Genomic DNA, 19,659 nt, shown 5'->3' with positions numbered 1-19,659 from the left:
TACATGAACATCTGTTTCCTTTTTGTGGCGTGTTTGGTTTACGTTTTACATTGGTTGAAATGCTAGCCAAGCTATATAATAATACATGTTTGAGAACTAAGTGCATAGAAAAGAAAAACAAAAAATCTTTGATTTTTTAAATGAGTTGTTGTATGCATATTTCAGTGCCATTATTCAGTGAAACTTAGTCAAAACGATGGCTTGCAGTGTATTACAGCTACATCCCAGATTGAAGTCTTTTTATCACAAATATGTGGTGCAAAATCATTTAAAGTCTATCTCCTATTTTAGTTTGCCAACTTCCTTTCCCCTCTCTCTCATATTTCTATAATAAAAGTACCGTACTGCTGACGAGTATTCTAAAACAAATCTGGAGCAATCACCAACAAGACCCAGGTACATGCTGGGTACATGCTGGGTACATGCTGGGTACATGCTGGGTACATGCTGGGTACATCCTGGGTACATGCTGGGTCCATGCTGCAACATTTCTGCAGACAGACTAATGGCCCATCGGATTAACAGCGGGGGTCCCTGGCAGTCCCATTCAAATGATTGGGACTGCCAGGGACCCTTGCTGTGTTAATCCGATGGCCCATTAGTCTCTGCAGAAATGTCACTGAAATGTTTGCAGCATGTACCCAGCATGTACCCAGCATGTACCCAGCATGTACCTGAATCTTGTTGGTGATAGCAACAGATTTTCCAAGGCAAGTTTAAGGCAAGTTTTAGAATACTCGTCGACGCACCTGTAACTGTGTTGCAATATATATTAATGGGATTTATTAGCATATTATCAACCAGATTTCATAACATTTGAATCTCTTAAAAAAGCAATTGTGACTAGAAATTATATGTTTCTCTGCAAATATTGCCAAATTGGCTACAGTCCATTCGTGTTTTTTTTGGTTAACAAATAATACATATTTGCGGTGAATTTAATTGTGACAGGACGACACAAGTGAATACATTTAGGCCTGTATTTACCAATCAGATATACTCCATAAGGCACTTGAACGGGCTGCAAAATATATTCTAGCCCATGGATTGTGTTATGGAACAGCTTCGGTAAATATGGGGCTTTGAATTCAGGGCCTACCTCTAAAGGCCCATCCAGGGCTGTTTTCAGATGAAATTCCCAATTGATCTACTGTAAAAGGGGAATTTTGGCCCAAAACTGCACAATTGCCCTTTTCGATGGATATAAAATAAACCAAGCTGAAATAAACTTTTCAACAGTTTTTGAAAAACTATCAATTCTTGGGGTGTAATTTGTAAATACGCTCTGGCAGAACAAAATGTTTTTGTGCAAACAACGTGATTTCCACTGTAATGTTAAATGTACCACGACTTCATTGGCCAAAACATATAGATTCAATACCAACAGATCAGAAGTAAATACTGTAAATAATATTTAGCTGCACAAGGAAATTGCCAACATATTTTTTCATTTTAGTACAAGGGAGGGCAAATGTATTGTTTTTTTGATTCCAAAAAATTGTAACAATTTGGTTTTGCTAAAATTCAATTTGTTTTGATTTTGGTTTTGGTTTAAAATATTTTTTTAATGGATACAAAGAAACCTAAATTAGTAGAAAATGTTCAAACAACATCAGAAACAAAACAGAAAAATCTTAGGCACTCCAAAAATTCTTCCAAAGTTCCTATGTTTATCCGGCCAGTGCTCTCACAGTGGGTGCTCCTTGCAGAAGTCCAGGAAAATACGATGGGTGCTCCTTGCAGAAGTCTAGGAAAATCCGCATACAAAATCCACTGAAAAGATGGATAGAGTTTCTTGAAAAAAACTTTTATTTATCCATAAACTAACATTTTGGCTGCTCAGAGGCAGCCTCTCAAGGTTGAAGCTACCATAACAGCCATAGGGGCTTATTCACTAGATTCCGATAAGTGACTTTTAGCACTATAAATGCCCTTATAGTGCGATATGGCCTGTGTTGCAATTCACGAGGCTCCGATAACCGTGCAATATCGCACTAAAGTGGCTTTTATAGTACTATAAGACTGTGGCTAAAATACAACGTGCGGTAAGCCAAAAAATGCCCAAAATCAAATTTTTGGCCAGAAACTGCTTTGCACTGAACTCCGATATGCATATAGTACTATAAAAACTTGTAATCTTTTCTCGGCAGCTACAGGCTGGCGCTAAAGGAATTGCAATATGCATTAAAGGAGTTGCTTTTGATTCTACGGCAAAGGTTTGATATTGGAGGCGGTCGGGGACCCGCCGGAGATCCGGGGGTCCCTGGGGTTCCCATGGGTCCTGCACCTCTGGGGGGGCCCTGAATCTCTGGGGGGGGCCTGTTTTTTCTGCTGGTCCCCATGGGTCTTTGGGGGTAAACGGTATCAATCCTGTGTAATAAAAATAAAATTGCAGCCAGTTTCATTACCTTAGCGGTAACCTGGTGAGTGTCTCCCGTTCCTGCGGCTTAATTATATAGTCTGCGACCTGAACGCCGCTCATAGAGCGATGTGATCTTATGAAGTCACAGACTGCCACGCAGTATATCTGTGGAGTGCCTCTGGCATTCATCACCACCAGTCTTGGGAGTTCCCTGCAAAATTGTTCATGTTCCATTTTGTATGCCCCTTACCAACGGACTATTACTGGAGGCTATCTACATAGCCTCCATGAGTCAACTATAATACTGGGGCCTGTAACTCGGGAATTGGGGCGTCCCCAAGGTTGAAATTAATGCGGTTCAGCTCAGGAGACCCCCTGATTCCATACTCTATTGAAAATTAAATGAATGCAGCTTCATTACCTTAGCGGCTAGCCGCTACAGTAATGATGTTTTAATATATATATATATATATATTTTTTAATAATAGAGTACGGAAGCAGGTAGTCTGAAATGAACCGCATTAATTCCAGGTCCGGGATCCTCTGCTTCCTGAGTTACAGGCCCCAGTATGGGGTGTCGTTATCCACGCAATGTTTAAATCTCCCGGTCACATGACCGGGCGATTTTAACGCGCAGGGGGATACTTGCACTCCGTACCGGGGCCTGTAACTTGGGAAGCAGAGGGTCCCCTAGGCTAAAATTAATGCGGCTCAGCTACGGAGACCCCCTGCTTCCGTACTCTTTTATTAAAATTAACATTAAAACTGCACGATCGCCTGTAAGAACAGCATGGAGATGCAGCTCTCTCATTGTAGCTCTTCCAGGCTGCAGTTTAAACGAACAGCGCTATAACACTTAGAAAAAAAACAAGTATTACGATCTTGCATTTTTTTTAACTGAAATTTAAAATGCACTGAATGTATTGAAGTTTAGTGAAGAGGCCACATAGCCTTGATTGTTGAATATTTTGATCCTCAGATTAAATGTAATTTTTATTGGAAAGGCCTACTGAAATAACTGGTTACAAAAGACTTTGATAATCATTGATTTATTTAGTTAATAAGACCCATAGAATATTTGTTGCAGTGTGCGCACACTAGCCCTCTTTACAGCATGTGCACCCACTCATCAGATGGACAGCTATGGTAATTATACTTTCTCTAACACACCACACCCAAAGAACAGTAAGGAATATTAGGAAGGGGAAATACACAAGATAAGAATTATGTAGTGTGACATTCCATGGTATTTTCAGGGAATAAGCAAAACTAAAAGGAAAACAAAGATAAGAATTCTGTAGCACATGTTCTGTTTTTTTTCAGGGGGTCATCAGAAATATAGGATCAGAAAACTCAATAATTTTTTTTAAAATAAATGTGACATAGCGATATATGTAAAACAAACATTGCTTTCAACTACTGGACCTAACAACTAACTGCTTGTGAGATTGACCGGAGCAAGTCTTCCTCTTTGTCACCTCTAGAGATGCATCGTTATAAGGAGATTATTATAAACAGGATGGGCGGGAAATATTTAATCTGGTAAAGAATCTGTGGGGAGTCGCTCTAGTAGAGGATTCTGATGACAATGAAAAGTAATTTGAAATCCCAGTACTACAGTACCTGGACTACCCCTTGATACCATATTTTGGTCTGGTTGACTATTAAGTGGATGACATCTATACATTGGGCATACTGTAGCATAGAGGACGTTCCAAGATGACCATGTTTCCTGCCTTTGCTGACTTTATGCTTCATACGTTGCATATAGCCATGCATTTGTTGTCTGGGTCAGGGCAGAATACATCCCAGACAGAACATTTTTTACCCAAGCATACAAATTGGTACTGGCAGTCTTGCTTTAGCCGTACACTATCTCAATCACCTCTTCCTTAATGGTAATGCTAATTCTCCACAGGGGCAGAGTAGTCACACTGATTTTCAGTGTGAGAAAGTTCTCTTGTAATGGCTTTCCCTCTTGCACTTTCCACAGGTTTAGAACGGCTTCTAACAGCAGCAATAAGCACATTCAGCTGCTCTTCTTCTTCTGACTATGTCGCTGTCACCTGTCACTCTTGCCACCTGAGCTTTTGTTATAAGGGGAAGTAGAGCGGTTGGTGGATTGCTGGGAAAAGGAGGGTGTCTAATAGGTGTCTGTTGATATTCTCGCTTTCTCTCTGAAGGAAACATACCCTTTCTTCAATACAGTATTCCCACCCTGAACAGGTTTAGCTTTGTATGTGGATGTAGTTCTAGAATACCTGTACGTGCCATCTGGAAGAGTTAACTTACATTTACACTTGGTTTGGCGTTTGGCTACAGGCAGGGCACTTGCCTGTCCACATCCCCTAGTTTCCTAGTGGTCCATGACTATGTTCCACCACCAATGTTGTCCTTATCAACATAAGGACAAGGTCTGATTCAGCCTTAAACATCCTGCCTTTCCCAGAACAAATATACACAAATTATCTTTTGCCAATAAAAACTCTCCTTTACAATTCAACAAAAGGTAAATCACTAAAAACAAATATGTCAAGTGTAGCATGACATACTGTATGGCACAAACTGTGTTTAAATATAAATATCTTTATTAATATCTATTATCCTCCTTGGGTACACTAAGAGAAACACTAGTGCTGGATGAATTAGGTTTTCAGTGGCACTCTTGTTTGTTGTACAAGTGTAATTTCAAAGATGCAATAAACTAGCATTCATGTTCTATAGTTGCCTTTGGGACTTAAAGAAACACCTCAACAGAATTGATTAAAAAAAAATAATACTTACAGATGTAGAAGGCATTTTACTCCAGTTTATCTGAAGAGTTGTGGTAATGCTACTGCGTTATTTAATGCTAAATAAATAAACATGTTAAATTAGCTTTATTAAAACAAATGGTATCTCGTTGACGCTCGTGTTATTTTTCCTGTCTTTTCTCTTAAAAATAAATAAATAAGGGGAGTCATAATGCTACATTTGTATTTTGTCGGGGGGCCTTTTTCATTTGCCTAATTTAGTGAGCACTGTATTATTTTAATTTCATTAAAAAACAAATGAATTTTTCTAGCTTTATTGCATAGGTTTAGTTGTGAGTCAAAAATATATTAAGGTGCCTATTCTAGTAGCCATCATTACCCACTTATAACCCAAAGGCTTTTTAGCTGTTATCGGCTATAAATGCCTACAGCGATTCAGAAAGCCTCGATAAGTGGGCTGAGTCGCCATTTTTGGGTCTCGTCAAAAACACATTGTAAGGTGAGCCGCGATAAGCCCTTTATCGCCATTTTTTAAACTCGTGCAATTCTCGCAGCTCTAGAATGGCAATTTCCTCCCAAATTCCTCAAGCCAGAAAAAGATGTCGTGAAGCTGCTGGGAAGTTCTGAGGCGGCGGCGAAAGAGTGGACTTACACAAAAAATGTATTGTTACTGCACCGGATTGATGCCGGGGGCCTCCGGAGCTGATACACATAAATACCAGCACTGGAGGCCCTCGGCATGAATCAGCATGAAAAATGCATTTACAGGCAACTACCATACCATTTTTAATTACCGGTGCCATTGTTATTGTGGGTAGTGGGTGTGGGTGAAGGGTGTATTTGGCCCTTGGTGGGTGTTTAGGCCTTGCGGGGGGATTATGGGTGGAGTTAACTCCTTCATTACCTTAGCGGTTAATACCGGTAAGGTAATGAAGGGTTAACCCCTCCCGCTACCCATCCGGTAGGTGTAAACACCCATCAAGAGCAAAATGCCAACTTTGCCCATCCTCAGTGCCCACAATAAACATTCAAAAACAAAACAACCCTACTACCCACCTTCTCTACCCCCAACAACACATACAGTTAAGTTATGGGCAAAATTACTATTATCAAGATATGGATTATAGATCATTTACTCATTCAAAATCAAACATTAGCTAGCCAGCATAAATAAAGTAAATAAAACTTCTACTTACCCCTGCCATCATGAAGTTCATCCTCATCACCATACTTCAGGTCCATGTCCTCCGTTGTCAGCAAGAGTATAATAAAAAATACAATCTAATGGCCCCTAGACCCTTAATCACCTTAGCGGTTAATAACTGCTATAGTAATTAAGGGGTTAACCCACCTTCACCTGCTACCCACCCGGGAGGCCTAACCACCCACCCCGGCACAAGTACCTCCCACCCTCTACCCATTGATTGTCACAGTGGTACATCATACCCATATAATATGGGCATGATAAGCCACTGCAGCAGCCAATAGCCAACCTATACAAAAAACATGTAGCTGAAAAATACATGAAAATTAAAGAAATACACAAGCACCTATACATCACAACAATAAAAGAACTACAAAGCCTCAACTACACATCAATAAAATTATTCTAACACCAAAACCGCAAAAGAATACAAATTATGTTATACCAAAATACTAGAATACAATTAAATAAACACCTAACTAACAAAACTATGCAAGAAATAAAACCGCTAACCAATCATAAAATGTACTAAAAACAAGCCATCCAAATACCAAACAATTGAGTAAAAACAATAAACAGAAATAGAAAAAAATAACAATCAATTGCAAACAAGCATTTGCCAAAAAATGCATTGCCTGTCACTGTATTTATTTGTACCCTAAAGGGGCACAGATTAATACATTAGCAGTCAATGGGCAAGAAAAAACATAAAAAGAAATAAATACAATAAAGAAACCTGAAAAAAGACCGGCGATAGCGAAATGACACAACTGGCGAGGAGCCAGCGATGTAATGTTCGCCTCTCTCAAAAGGCCCCATTTGTCTACCTGCAGAGACTCGAACCCTGATTTCTTAAAACGCTTAACTGGGAGTTTGAAACAAAGATCAAAGTTCAGATTCCACACCCCCAAAAGGGCGCTTCCTTATTTAGTGGGATATGTGCTTTGAAATGCATTAATGTTACCCAATGTAATTCATGATTACGGTGTAGGCATGGCAAATTAGGAGAAAATATGCTCAGTCAAACTTTTATTTATATGCAGGTCCAGCAGGAGGGAGGAGACCATCAAGACGATGTGGTCAGCTTGGCTCTATAGCAGCTCTGAAGTATGCCGTGGTCGGTCTCTACTTGCTAGTCTTTCTTATCCTTGTTGGAGTATTCATCCTCGCAGGTAAGAAGACAAATCATTTACCTACTACATATTTTAGATTTGTAAAATGTTTAAATAGATATTATTGAAATACTAAATAAAATAATCTTATTACTTTGTACAGATACATTTCTGTTTTGCCAATAAATTGCAGCCTAGTCACAATTTGCAAGGCATATGCCAAGTATTTTAATTTTGTTTAATGATGGAATATACTTCCCAAAACGCTCCTTTAAACAACACATGGACCTGTGACCAAACGTGAGTACACCTAACATACCTGGTAAATATGCTTATTTGGGTATGCAAAGTATATTCAAATGATTAAAATAAGCATATTTACCGGGTTTCTCATGGTTTCTCTCTCATTTCTCTTTCATAAAAGAAGTATAATAACATGGTTCATCAGAAGGTGTGTTATTTGATTTGGAGATGGCAATAGAGGGTGTTTGGAATATACTAAGGGTACAAGAACTCCACAGGTAGGGGGGGGGGGGGGGCAGTGAGAGAGAGGTTTTCACGTAGTAGAGAGGAAAGGGCTGTAGTTACAGTATAAGCAAAGTGCAGGAGATGAGCAGTGGCATAGCAATAAATCACAGCTGAGCTGTAAGGAGGGACTGAGGAATGTAGATCCTTTAAAGGGAGGAGAACTTTGTAGGTGATAAAGAATTTGATGGTAGCCAGGGGAGGTATTTAAGGAGTAGATGGGCAGACATGGTGGATTCAATGTTACAAACATTCAGATGATCTTCCATCAACAACCCATCTTGCATTGTGTATACTGTACTGCCCATAGGCTTCCATGTCTAAAATGCATAGTATTAGTCTTCTTAACACTCAATCTTATTGAACATACAGTACTGTATGTAGTGGCTCCTCCAGACATTATTTACCAATCCTCTTGTTCACCTTTCTGTCATCTGCAGAAATGCAAATATTTAAATCTCTATGGTAATACAGTCTAATTCCAAGTCTGAACAACAACAAGTCATCCTAATGTTCATTAACCTGAGGACATGTGCGGATCATAGAGCCTCTCTCTTTGAATGAAATAAAGACAAAACAGAAATCTTTGGGGACACAATGTCACAGATTTCATAAATTACACTGTATTAACAACCAAATCACATTGCCAGCCTTTCCGTCAGTGATCTTGAGGACACAGCACTGCCGCAGCTCAGGATCCTCGCTCCTGGAACAGCAGATGTATTATTAGCAATAAATAGAGATGGGTGGATCTTTTTTTTTGTGGATTTGAATCTGATGCGGATTGGCCAGTTCCTTTGAGCTGCAGTTTTCTGTGGATCAGTCTCAAAAATCTTCTTTTTTTTTTATCACTGACAATCTGCAGGTTGGATTAATAATTTGAACCTGAAAACGTAATCCACAATCTGCAATTCAAAAAACAGAATCATAATACAGTAGGTGAAGGAGGAGAAGCAGAGGAGTATAAATAGTGGTGCTGCCTCCAGCAGAAGCTATCTGTTGCAGGGTTTAGCTGTGGGATGGAGAGGCTGTTATTTCTGTAGTGCTATAGCTTGAAAAATTATACATGATTTACTTAAACCATAGTTGCAGCTGAACCAGTTACAACCAGGCATTAACCCGTGACTGACTGGAGGTTCAGTTAAGTGGGCTCTGGCCCTCCTCCTGGCCATGTTTCTGTTTGTAGTATATTAACTTATATATATAACAAGGTATTGATATTACTCTGAAAAAAGAAGTGATCTGCGCTCATATAATCGTGATAATTGTGCTCAATTGGTGCATATAATATAGATATATAAAAAAACAATTGAAACCTGTTACATATGATAGAGATTATGCTGCTGTGCTCGTGGTATGGCTCCACAAACCGAACTAGTGCAAAAAACAAAAGAGAAACAGCGCAAAAAAACTCATAGTGTAGTAAATAAACAATATTGTATTAATAAAACAGGTGAGTATTGCACGTACATCAAAGAACTGTATAATTAGCAAGACATGTTAGGGACAAGTTACCACTCTGTGCTCTGCAGCCGTGGATGATATGTTGTGGGTCACCGGGATCAATTCTCCTCCCGCAAGCTCCGTGGGTGATCTTTACAAGTCCTCTGCTCGATTGGATCGAGACCCTTAGCCGCAGGATACAAGCGCGGTAAACTCTTCATGGCGGCGTTTGATGTACGTGCAATACTCACCTGTATTATTAATACAATATTGTTTATTTACTACACTATGAGGTTTTTTGCGCTGTTTCTCTTTTTGTTTTTGCATTGATATTACTCTGAATTAAAGCTGCAGTTCAGTCTATATCCTGCATGTGTGTTTTTTTTAATAAATCAGTTCTGTAGTAAGAAATAATACTTTTAGCATTTTCTGTTTTAAAAAAAACAACTTTGAAAGACCAATTTTCTTGTATTCTATTTTAACAAGCATTTGCTAAGGCACTGCCCCTTCATGGCCTGTCACAAACCCAGGCACACCCCTTTGTCAGCACTGCCCTCCCTCTCTCTAAACGTGCACTAGCATCTGGTCACATGATCTTCCTCATACAGTAGTACATTCAAGGAAGCTGGAGAAAAGGGATCAGCCATGCATAGCAGCTCGGATAGGCGATTTCAAACTTATTACAGTGTTTATTCCATTCATTGCACGTGTATATAATGTAAAATTGTAATAATTCCATTTATAGCAAACGTGTATATGTGAATATTATTTAGATGTATATGTATGTTACTGAAATGTGGAGTGAGTGTGTAGGTAAATACACACAATACACTTCCACTGCGCATATATATATATATATATATATATATATATATATATATATATATATATATATATATATATATATATATATATATATATATATATATTATATATATTATATATTATATATGTATGTATATGTGAAGTTATGTGAGTAAAAAAGTGACAAAAACCCTCCATAGCAAGGCAAATAGCAAATGGAAATATTACTGTATGCTCATTTGTATGTATATATATATTTATATACACACACACTTCAAATACGGATAGTGATTCACGTAAATGATATATATATTCACTTTCTGGGAGTATAAGAGTGACTGTCCTGTTGTTCCTTTTTTGTATCCATCATTGAATGGTATGCACCCTCTCTTTACGTTTATTTTATACTAGCTGAGAGACCCGGCGTTGCCCGGGATGTAATGTTCCCGCTCCTCTCTCTCTCCTCACCCCTCCCCCTCTCTCTGTTTGTCCCCCATTCACATCAATCCAGTTCCCCCCCTCCCTCCTTTACAGCTTCATGCAGTGTGTGTGCGTCAGTCATTGTGTGTGCGTCAGTCAGTCAGTGTGTGTGCGCGCGCGTCAGTGAGTCTGACGCAGAAACACAAACACACACACAGACTGACTGACGCACACACACACACAGTCAGTGTGTGCATGTGTGTGTGCCTCAGTCAGTCAGTGTGTGCGTGCGGCAGTCAGTCAGTCATTCAGTCAGTGTGTGGGTGTGGGGGTGTGCGCGCGCGCGCGTCAGTAAGTGTGTGTGTGTCAGTCAGTGTGTGTGTGTGTGTGTCAGTCAGTGTGTGTCAGTCAGTGTGTGTGTGTGTGTGTGTGTGTGTGTGTGTGTGTGTGTGTGTCAGTGTGTGTGTGTGTGTGTGTCAGTGTCAGTGTCAGTGTGTGTGTGTGTCAGTGTCAGTGTGTGTGTACCATTCATTGTGTGTGTGCGCGCGCGCGTCAGTCTGTGTGTGTGCGCGCGTGGGTGTGGGGGTGTGCGCGCGTGCGTCAGTCAGTGTGTGTGTGTGTGTCAGTCAGTGTGTGTGTGTGTCAGTGTGTGTGTGTGTGTGTGTGTGTGTGTGTGTCAGTGTGTGTGTGTTTGTTTGTGTCAGTGTGTGTGTGTGTGTGTCAGTGTGTGTGTGTGTGTGTGTGTGTGTGTGCAGCAGTCAGTGGGTGTGTGTGCAGCAGTCAGTGTGTGTGTGTGTGTGTGCGCGCGTCAGTCTGTGTATGTGTGCGTGTGGCTGTGAGGGGTTGTGTGCATGCGGCTGTGAGGGGTTGTGTGCGTGCGTCAGTATGTATGTGTGTGTGTCAGTCAGTGCGTCAATCAGTCAGTGTGTGTGTGTGTGTGTGTGTGCGTGCGTCAGTCAGTCAGTGTGTGCGTGCGTCAGTGTGTGTGCGTGCGTCAGTCAGGGTGTGTGCGTGCGTCAGTCAGGGTGTGTGCGTGCGTCAGTCAGGGTGTGTGCGTGCGGCTGTCAGTGTGTGTACGTGTGGCTGTCAGGGTTTGTGTGCGTGCGCCAGTCAGGGTTTGTGTGCGTGCGCCAGTCAGGGTTTGTGTGCGTACGCCAGTCAGGGTGTGTGTGCGTGCGTCAGTCAGGGTGTGTGCGTGCGTCAGTCAGGGTGTGTGCGTGCGTCAGTCAGGGTGTGTGCGTGCGTCAGTCAGGGTGTGTGCGTGCGTCAGTCAGGGTGTGTGCGTGCGTCAGTCAGGGTGTGTGCGTGCGTCAGTCAGGGTGTGTGAGTGCGTCAGTCAGGGTGTGTGCGTGCGTCAGTCAAAGGGCAGGCGTGGGGGGGGGGTGAAGGGCAGGGGTAGGGGGGGTGAAGGGCAGGGGTAGGGGTGGGTGAAGGGTAGGGGTGGGTGAAGGTCAGGGTTAGGGGGAGTGAAGAGCAGGGGTAGTAGGGGGGGTGAAGGGCAGGGGTAGAGGGGGGTGAAGGGCAGGGGTGGTGAAGGGCAGGGGTAGGGGGGGTGAAGGGCAGGGTGGGGTGAAAGTGAGGCACAAATTGTTGGCAGGAGTAAAATGTCCCTACACACACACACACACACACACACACACACACAACGGGAGTGAGAGGTGGTGGAGAGTGGGACTGGCGCAGATCCGAGGCTGCTTGGCCCCCCAGCGGCTGGGGAGTTGGCGGCCGGGGGGGTAAGGGAGCGGGCGGGGGGGGGGTAAGGGAGCAGGCGGGGGGGGGGTAAGGGAGCGGGCGGGGGGGGGGAGCGGGGGGGGGGGGTAAGGGAGCTTTGGCGGCTGGGGTAGGAGGGCCGCGCTTACCCCCTTTGTGAGTGTTTGTATGATATAGATATATATGCACACGCACGCATATACATGCGCACGCGCACACATACACGTGCACACGCACACATACATGCACACACGTATACATGCGCACACGCACACATACACACATACATGCGCACACGCACACAAACATGCGCACACGCACACATAAACATGCACACACGTACACATAAACATGCACACACGTATACATGCGCACATAAACATGCGCAAACGCACATATATACACACACAAACATGCACGCACGTATACATGCGTACACGCACATATACATGCGCACACGCACACATATGCACACGCACACAAACATGCGCACACGCACACATAAACATGCGCACACGCAAACATATACACTGTGTGCGCATGTTTATGTGCGTATATATTTATGGTATTGCTTGACCTGAGGAAGAGGAAAACTCTTGAAAGCTTGTCCCATGACACAAATTGTTGGTCCAAATAAAAAAAAGGTATCAATAAATACTGAAGAACATATATATATATTTTTTTATATATACTGTATGTATATATGTATATGTATGTATGGATATATAGCGAAGGTCAGCAGCCGGCAGCGGAGGGAGAGAAGGACGGCATCCTGCAGCGAAGCTCGACAGCGGCAGAGGACAGTAGCCGGCGGCGGAGGGAGAGAAGGACGGCATCCTGCAGCGAAGCTCGGCAGCGGCAGAGGACAGCAGCCGGCGGCGGAGAGAGAGAAGGACGGCATCCTGCAGCAAAGCTTGGCAGCGGCAGAGGACAGCAGTGGTGGCGGAGGGAGAAGAGGACCATGTGAATGGGACAGGAGCGGGACAGGAGGGCGGTAGGGAGGAGTTACGCTGTAGCAGCGGCAGACACTGGAAGTCAGAGAATACTTCTGTCAGACCGCTTGTGTGTGTGTGTGTGTACACACACACACACACACACACAAGCGGTCTGACAGAAGTATTCTGACTTCCAGTGTACACACACACACACACACACACACAAACACACCTCTATCTAGACAAATCACCCAAAAATCTACTCGCCCCAGTCCCACCTTTTAAAAAAAGAAATGGAATAAAATTCCTAGTAAGAACTAATAACATTTGTTTTTGACATAACCGTTTATTTATTGTATTACATTTATACTTTACTTCAACTTGTCCTTGTTACTGTACATAGTTCCTTACTAATCTAATAAAAAAAGCCAGATATAAATGAGTGAGGGAGAGGGTGGGCGGGAGAGAGTGGGTGGGTGGGTGGTCGGGAGAGGGTGAGTGGGTGGGTGGGCGGGAGAGGGTGAGTGGGTGGGTGGGTGGGAGAGGGTGAGTGGGTGGGTGGGTGGGTGGGCGGGAGAGGGTGAGAGGGTGGGTGGGTGGGCGGGAGAGGGTGAGTGGGTGGGTGGGTGGGTGGGCGGGAGAGGGTGAGTGGGTGGGTGGGTGGGCGGGAGAGGGTGGGTGGGTGGGCGGGAGAGGGTGAGTGGGTGGGTGGGTGGGCGGGAGAGGGTGAGTGGGTGGGTGGGTGGGTGACTGAGTACTTGTGGTGACACACTAATATACACACACACACACACACACACACAGACACACACACACACACATATATATATACACACACACACACACATATATACACACACATATATATACACACACACACACACACACACACACACACACACACACACACACACACACACACACACACACACACACACACACACACACACACACACACACACATACACAAACACACACATTTATATACACACATCACCACCTTGCTGCCACCACTGCTCCGGGACACAACCCCCCTGCATCGGCAGTGAGGCAGGCTCAGGGACCGGAGCAGAAGGGAGACACATCTCCCGCTCCCCCCTCCCTTCCCCACCCCCCACGGGGGCAGCGCAACCCCCCTGCATCTCCCGTGCGGGCAGGGAGGCAGGCACAGGGATCGGAGTAGAAGGGAGACACATCTCCCGCTCCCCCCTCCCTTCCCCACCCCCCACGGGGGCAGCGCAACCCCCCTGCATCTCCCGTGCGGGCAGGGAGGCAGGCACAGGGATCGGAGTAGAAGGGGGCACATCTCCCGCTCCCCCCTCCCTTCCCCACCCCCCACAAGGCAGCGCAACCCCCCTGCATCTCCCGTGCGGGCAGGGAGGCAGACACAGGGACCGGAGCAGAAGGGGGCACATCTCCCGCTCCCCCCTCCCTTCCCCACCCCCCACGGGGGCAGCGCAACCCCCCTGCATCTCCCGTGCGGGCAGGGAGGCAGGCACAGGGACCGGAGCAGAAGGGGACACATCTCCCGCTCCCCCCTCCCTTCCCCACCACCCACGGGGGCAGCGCAACCCCCCTGCATCTCCCGCGCGCGCGGGCAGGGAGGCAGGCACAGGGATCGGAGCAGGACACATCTCCCGCTCCCCCCTCCCCACTGGCGGCACAAGCCCCCTCCATCTCGCGCAGGCTGACAGCCACAGGGATCGGGCAGAAGGGGGCACCACACAGCGGCAGATCGGGAGCGAGCACACGTCACTGGGAGACTCATGAATATTCATGAGTCTTCCACTGACTGCCGGAGGCAAATTATAAACAAATGCCAGCTTTTAATATGTCACAAAAATTTCGCCGATTAATACATGGAGAACGGATTGACTGACAGCTATACAGTTCTTTAGGTAAATAGAGATTGCCCACATGAAGCTATTAAAGTAAAAAAATAAATAAAAAAAAAAAAAAAAAAAAAGACTGAACTGCAGCTTTAATCCCCCAAAATAATTACTAATCTTTAAGAACATTTCTGACTGTCAATTACTTCTTATTAAAAGGGATAACTGGTCCCCATTGAGTTTCTACCATTCTCTTTCCATTACTAGCATTGGCAGCGGGCGCTACAGTAAATGATGCAGTATAAGAAAAAACCTCTATCTTAAAAATGTATACATTATCAGGGGCAGGGTGGAACGAGGGGGAGTGAGAGACACGGTGGAAGTAACGGGGAGTTAGGGACAAGGTAAAGGGGGCAGTGAGGGACAGGGTGGTGGGGGTAGTGAGGGACAGGGTGGTGGGGGCAGTGAGGGACACGTGGTGAGGGCAATGAGGGACAGGTACTGGGGGAAGTGAGTGATAAGTTGGGGGGGGAGTGACAGGGACAAGTGGTGAGGGGAGTGAGGGAAAGGTGGTGGGGGGACTGAGGTAGAGGGCAGTTAGGGAGTCAGGGAGAAGGCAGTTAGGGAGTCAGGGAGAGGGCAGTTAGGGAGTCCGGGAGAGGGGAGTGAGGGAGCGGGCAGTTGCAATGGTTGATCACAACCTGCTCTCATCAGCGCGGCAGACAGGCAGGCAGCACATAGACCCTGCCCCTCTACACATCACACGAGGTGGCTCTCCTCCACCCTCCCTTTCTGTGAGCTCAGTCGGCAAGGCAGCAAGTGTAGGGAGTGACATTGGTTCGCGTGCCCGCCCCTAAGCGATGACATCATGTGTGCTTTACTTCCGGGTTTCCAGTGATACGATTTTCCCAGTATTTCCCGATTTCATGGTGTTTGAACATTGATTCCGGTGAAACGGGAAACACTGATTCTGATGATAAGGTTGCTGCTGATGCAGTTAAAGACTGTGATTTAAGTGGCACTGTTGGTCGGTGTGGTAGTGGTGGCTGGGGCAATGATGAATATGATAATGTTTCAGATAAAAGGGATGAAACTGCGATCGTTCTTCAGGGTTGTGAAAATACAGATTCTACCACAAGTAAAGCGAATACTAGAATCAGGAATAATTATAATAATAATGTGTATCAGGACATCCTTGCTATTTCCTTGCCAGAGGAATGGTCACAAGAAGTCCAGAAGCACTGGTGTTGCTTTGGAGATCCATGTGGTGACTACCTCTTATTTTTAAACTTGCTATTAGACTTTTTGTGAAGTTATTTGCCTTCATTATATTGATTTTTGTAAATTTACTTTTTTGTGATAAATACATTTTTCAACTAGTGAGGAAGCACATTTTTATTTTTATGAGTCTACATCATGGAGAATGTCAGGCAGCTGGGTCAGGCCTTTCTGCAGTCTACTGTAGATAGTGCAAAATCAAGGGAGAGCTGTGCAGGCTTCTTAGGCCCTTTGAGGAAGCCTCAATTTTGGGGAGTGGTGATGAAAGTGGCATAAGTCAGATTATCCCTCTAATATTCCTCTTAGAAAACAAAACATTAATCGATACGCAGCATAATACTAGCGACAATGATAATATTGATCATGGCATGGTGGCTACGGTTGCTATATTGCTTGAATGCCTGGTGTGGTGAATGACCCCCGTGTTGTCAGTATGAAATGGAGAGAGGAATACCTTCAGGCTACACTTTTAGACCCTAGATTCATAGACAGATTTAAATACTTGTTGCCCCACAGGGAAGAGACTGTGACTCATTGCAAGGGAAATCTAATTGATTGTGTCCAGGCACAGTTGGAAAAGGAGGAATGTCAGAAAGAGGAGGCTAATGAAGGTTCTCAGATGGCAGCCTCAGTGGGCATACAGTCTGCACCAAAACCAAACAAAACAGTGGTCATCATCACCGCTTTCTTTCTCTCAGTCAGGCCTCAAGTCATGTGAATTTTGGTAGTGAGGGTGGTGGTGGTGGTAGCAGAAAAAGCAGCTGAAGTCATCACCCATCACTATGTGAAACAGTCAGGATTGCCACCTTCTATTGAAGGCTAACCCAGAGACAACATGTTTTACATTTTGATGAGAAGGGGTGATACATGTGGTAATTAAAGTCCCCTAAGGAGTGTGGATGGATCAGAAGAGATGAGAAATGACAACCAGGATTAAAGGTAAGAAAGGAAATTGGAGTGTGAGGATGTAGAGTTAGGTGGGCTATAGATGACAGCAAGGTGAATAGTAAGGGCCTCAAAGGAGTAGAATGTTAGGGAATCAGATGTAGGTTGGAGCTGAAACTTACAGTGAGAAGAGAGAAGAATTCCCACTCCACCCCAGCATCCGAAAGAGTGCGTGAGAAGGAAAGGCCACCATAGGAGTGTGAGGGCCAGGTTTTAGTTAGAGCAAAGAGGTCAAGAGAATGAGAGAAAAACAGGTCATACTATAGCCAGTATTTTATTAGAGAGAGCAAACATTCCAGAGAACCAAGGTAATTCACTGGGAAAAAGCAGCAGACAGAAATAAAGAGTTAAATAAAGTAAGTTTATTTTGACAATAGTTAACAGGCACAGCACAAATACACAAAAATGATCTTACTCTCACCAAAACAGGGGTTGCGTGGGGAATCCTAGCTAGCTATGTGCTTAGCTGCATTTCAGTAGGCTTACCCAGGAGTACTTACATGTCCACAGAGGTTCCAGTCTCTCAAGACCTCAGGGATGCTATTTTGAAAATAGCACTTTCAAATCTCCCACTTGGATCAGATACCAAGTCCCGTTCTGGGGTGTCTCCGGCAAAGCCTTGAAGCACACCACTTAGGTTACACAGTAACTCCAGGAACGACTGTGGAGCTCAGATCGGCTACCCTTTACATAAAGTACTTTCCCAATCTCCATAGAAAAGCATGGAGGATAGGGTGCCGCCCAATCACAGCATGGATGCTACGTGCTGGCCAATCACAGAATGAGTGCTCGCCTGTGACTGACAAATCCGTGCCGGAGGCGATGACTGTGCATCTGGGACAGTCCACAGGGGTGGGCTTAATGAGAACAGGGATTTAAAACCAGCCAATGGAAGCAGCGCCTACAGGGATCATACCCAGCAACAGTTCCTACAGCCAGACAGATATCTCCTGCAAAGATAGGCTCCTCAGTGTCTGGGATGAACAAAAGCTCTGTTCTTTGAGCCAATATCACCCAGACCTTAGTGCCACCCATCTCCTCTCTCACAATGTTCCAAAGAACTGCACTTCCCTCCTTGTTTAACACAAACCTGGTTCCTTTGTGTTCAGGCTTGGTAAGTGAATTACCAGACGAAAATAAATAAAGGGCGCTAATGAGAAAAATCTACAATTGTGATATAAAAGGTGTATATGTTCTTTTAACTTAAATGCGAATAAGTGTTGGGTAGTAAACAAACAGTATTAGACAGCACACAAACTATGTATAAAGTGAAATAATAGGTGCAAAGCGGGAACAAGGAGGACCCTGATTCCTCCCAAATAATCAATAAACCACAAATGTTCCCAGCACTCAAACGGAAAGAACAAAAGATAAATGGATCAGCCAAAAAGGCATTTAATGGTACATGAATGATGCAAAAAATGGTCACAGACCAAAAGAAAGCACTATGTGCTGGGGCAGGGATAAGGACAGGGAAGGGGAGAGGGGAGAGGGGAGGGGGGGGAAAGGAAAACAGGGGGTAAAAAAGTCCAGGGCAAGGGGGGCAACGTCTTCATGTAATTTCTTGGGGACTTAGCAGGACGATCCCCTTTAGGGTTGGGACCCGCTGCGCCCGTTGGCGCGGGCGGCGGCGTGAGCTCAACTTACCATTGCGGTTTGAACTCACGATCCGGTCCCAGTCCCTCCTCACTTGCAACTTGCGACATACTGTGACGCGGCAGCCAGCAGGAGACACGAGAGAATGGTGTTCTCTTGCGGCAACGCGTCACATGGTACGCGAAGGGGCCAATCATAGACTGGCTCCCTTCAACCAATGGCAAGCCAGCCTCCTGAGTCCCACAGCCCGGCCGCCTGTCCCTTCGGCTCAGTCCCTGACTGTGCAGCTCACAGCCCTGTAACACAATCAGTAGCTGCAGTTCTGACACGCCAAAGTGTCTATTCATCCTTTAATCTAATTCCATAGCAACCCCCGATCCATCCAACGGCAGCGAGAGCCGTTCCCCCCGCCGCACACACCCAGGAGCTGCTATTGTTTGGGGTTTTTTTCAAGGGCGGCTGTTTCCAGCAACATTGTGGGGTGGGGGGGGGATGAGAGAGGGGAGGGAGGGAATTAAACAAAAGACAATGAACAAAAAAAGCCCTAAGTGAAGCCCATGAGCGGAGAGGCAGCGGATGTTTGACCAGAGCTGATCCGGTGTTTAGGGCCGTCCTGGCAGGGTAATGCTACAAGTGGAGCCCCGACCCGTTTGGCCACGCCCCCCCCTCCCCCCCCCCGCTCCGACAAAAGTTTCCTGCAGACCGCAGATCACGGTACAGCGAGTTGCACGCGCCGCCGGCAA

General features: G+C 44.9%; 1 protein-coding gene across 1 annotated transcript in view; it reads left to right on the top strand.

The window, feature by feature from the left end:
- SCARA5 (scavenger receptor class A member 5) overlaps nt 1-19,659 on the top strand; it is a 568,875-nt gene that overhangs the window by 109,993 nt on the left and 439,223 nt on the right. Inside the window, exon 3 of the mRNA XM_075598610.1 lies at nt 7,363-7,491. Coding sequence (XP_075454725.1) covers nt 7,363-7,491 — 129 coding nt within the window. The remainder of the gene's footprint in view (nt 1-7,362; nt 7,492-19,659) is intronic.

Source organism: Ascaphus truei, chromosome 4, assembly GCF_040206685.1.
Source record: "Ascaphus truei isolate aAscTru1 chromosome 4, aAscTru1.hap1, whole genome shotgun sequence".
NCBI lineage: Eukaryota > Metazoa > Chordata > Amphibia > Anura > Ascaphidae > Ascaphus > Ascaphus truei.
Note: the sequence above shows the minus strand (reverse complement) of the source record. Positions and strands in the feature narration are given on the sequence as shown.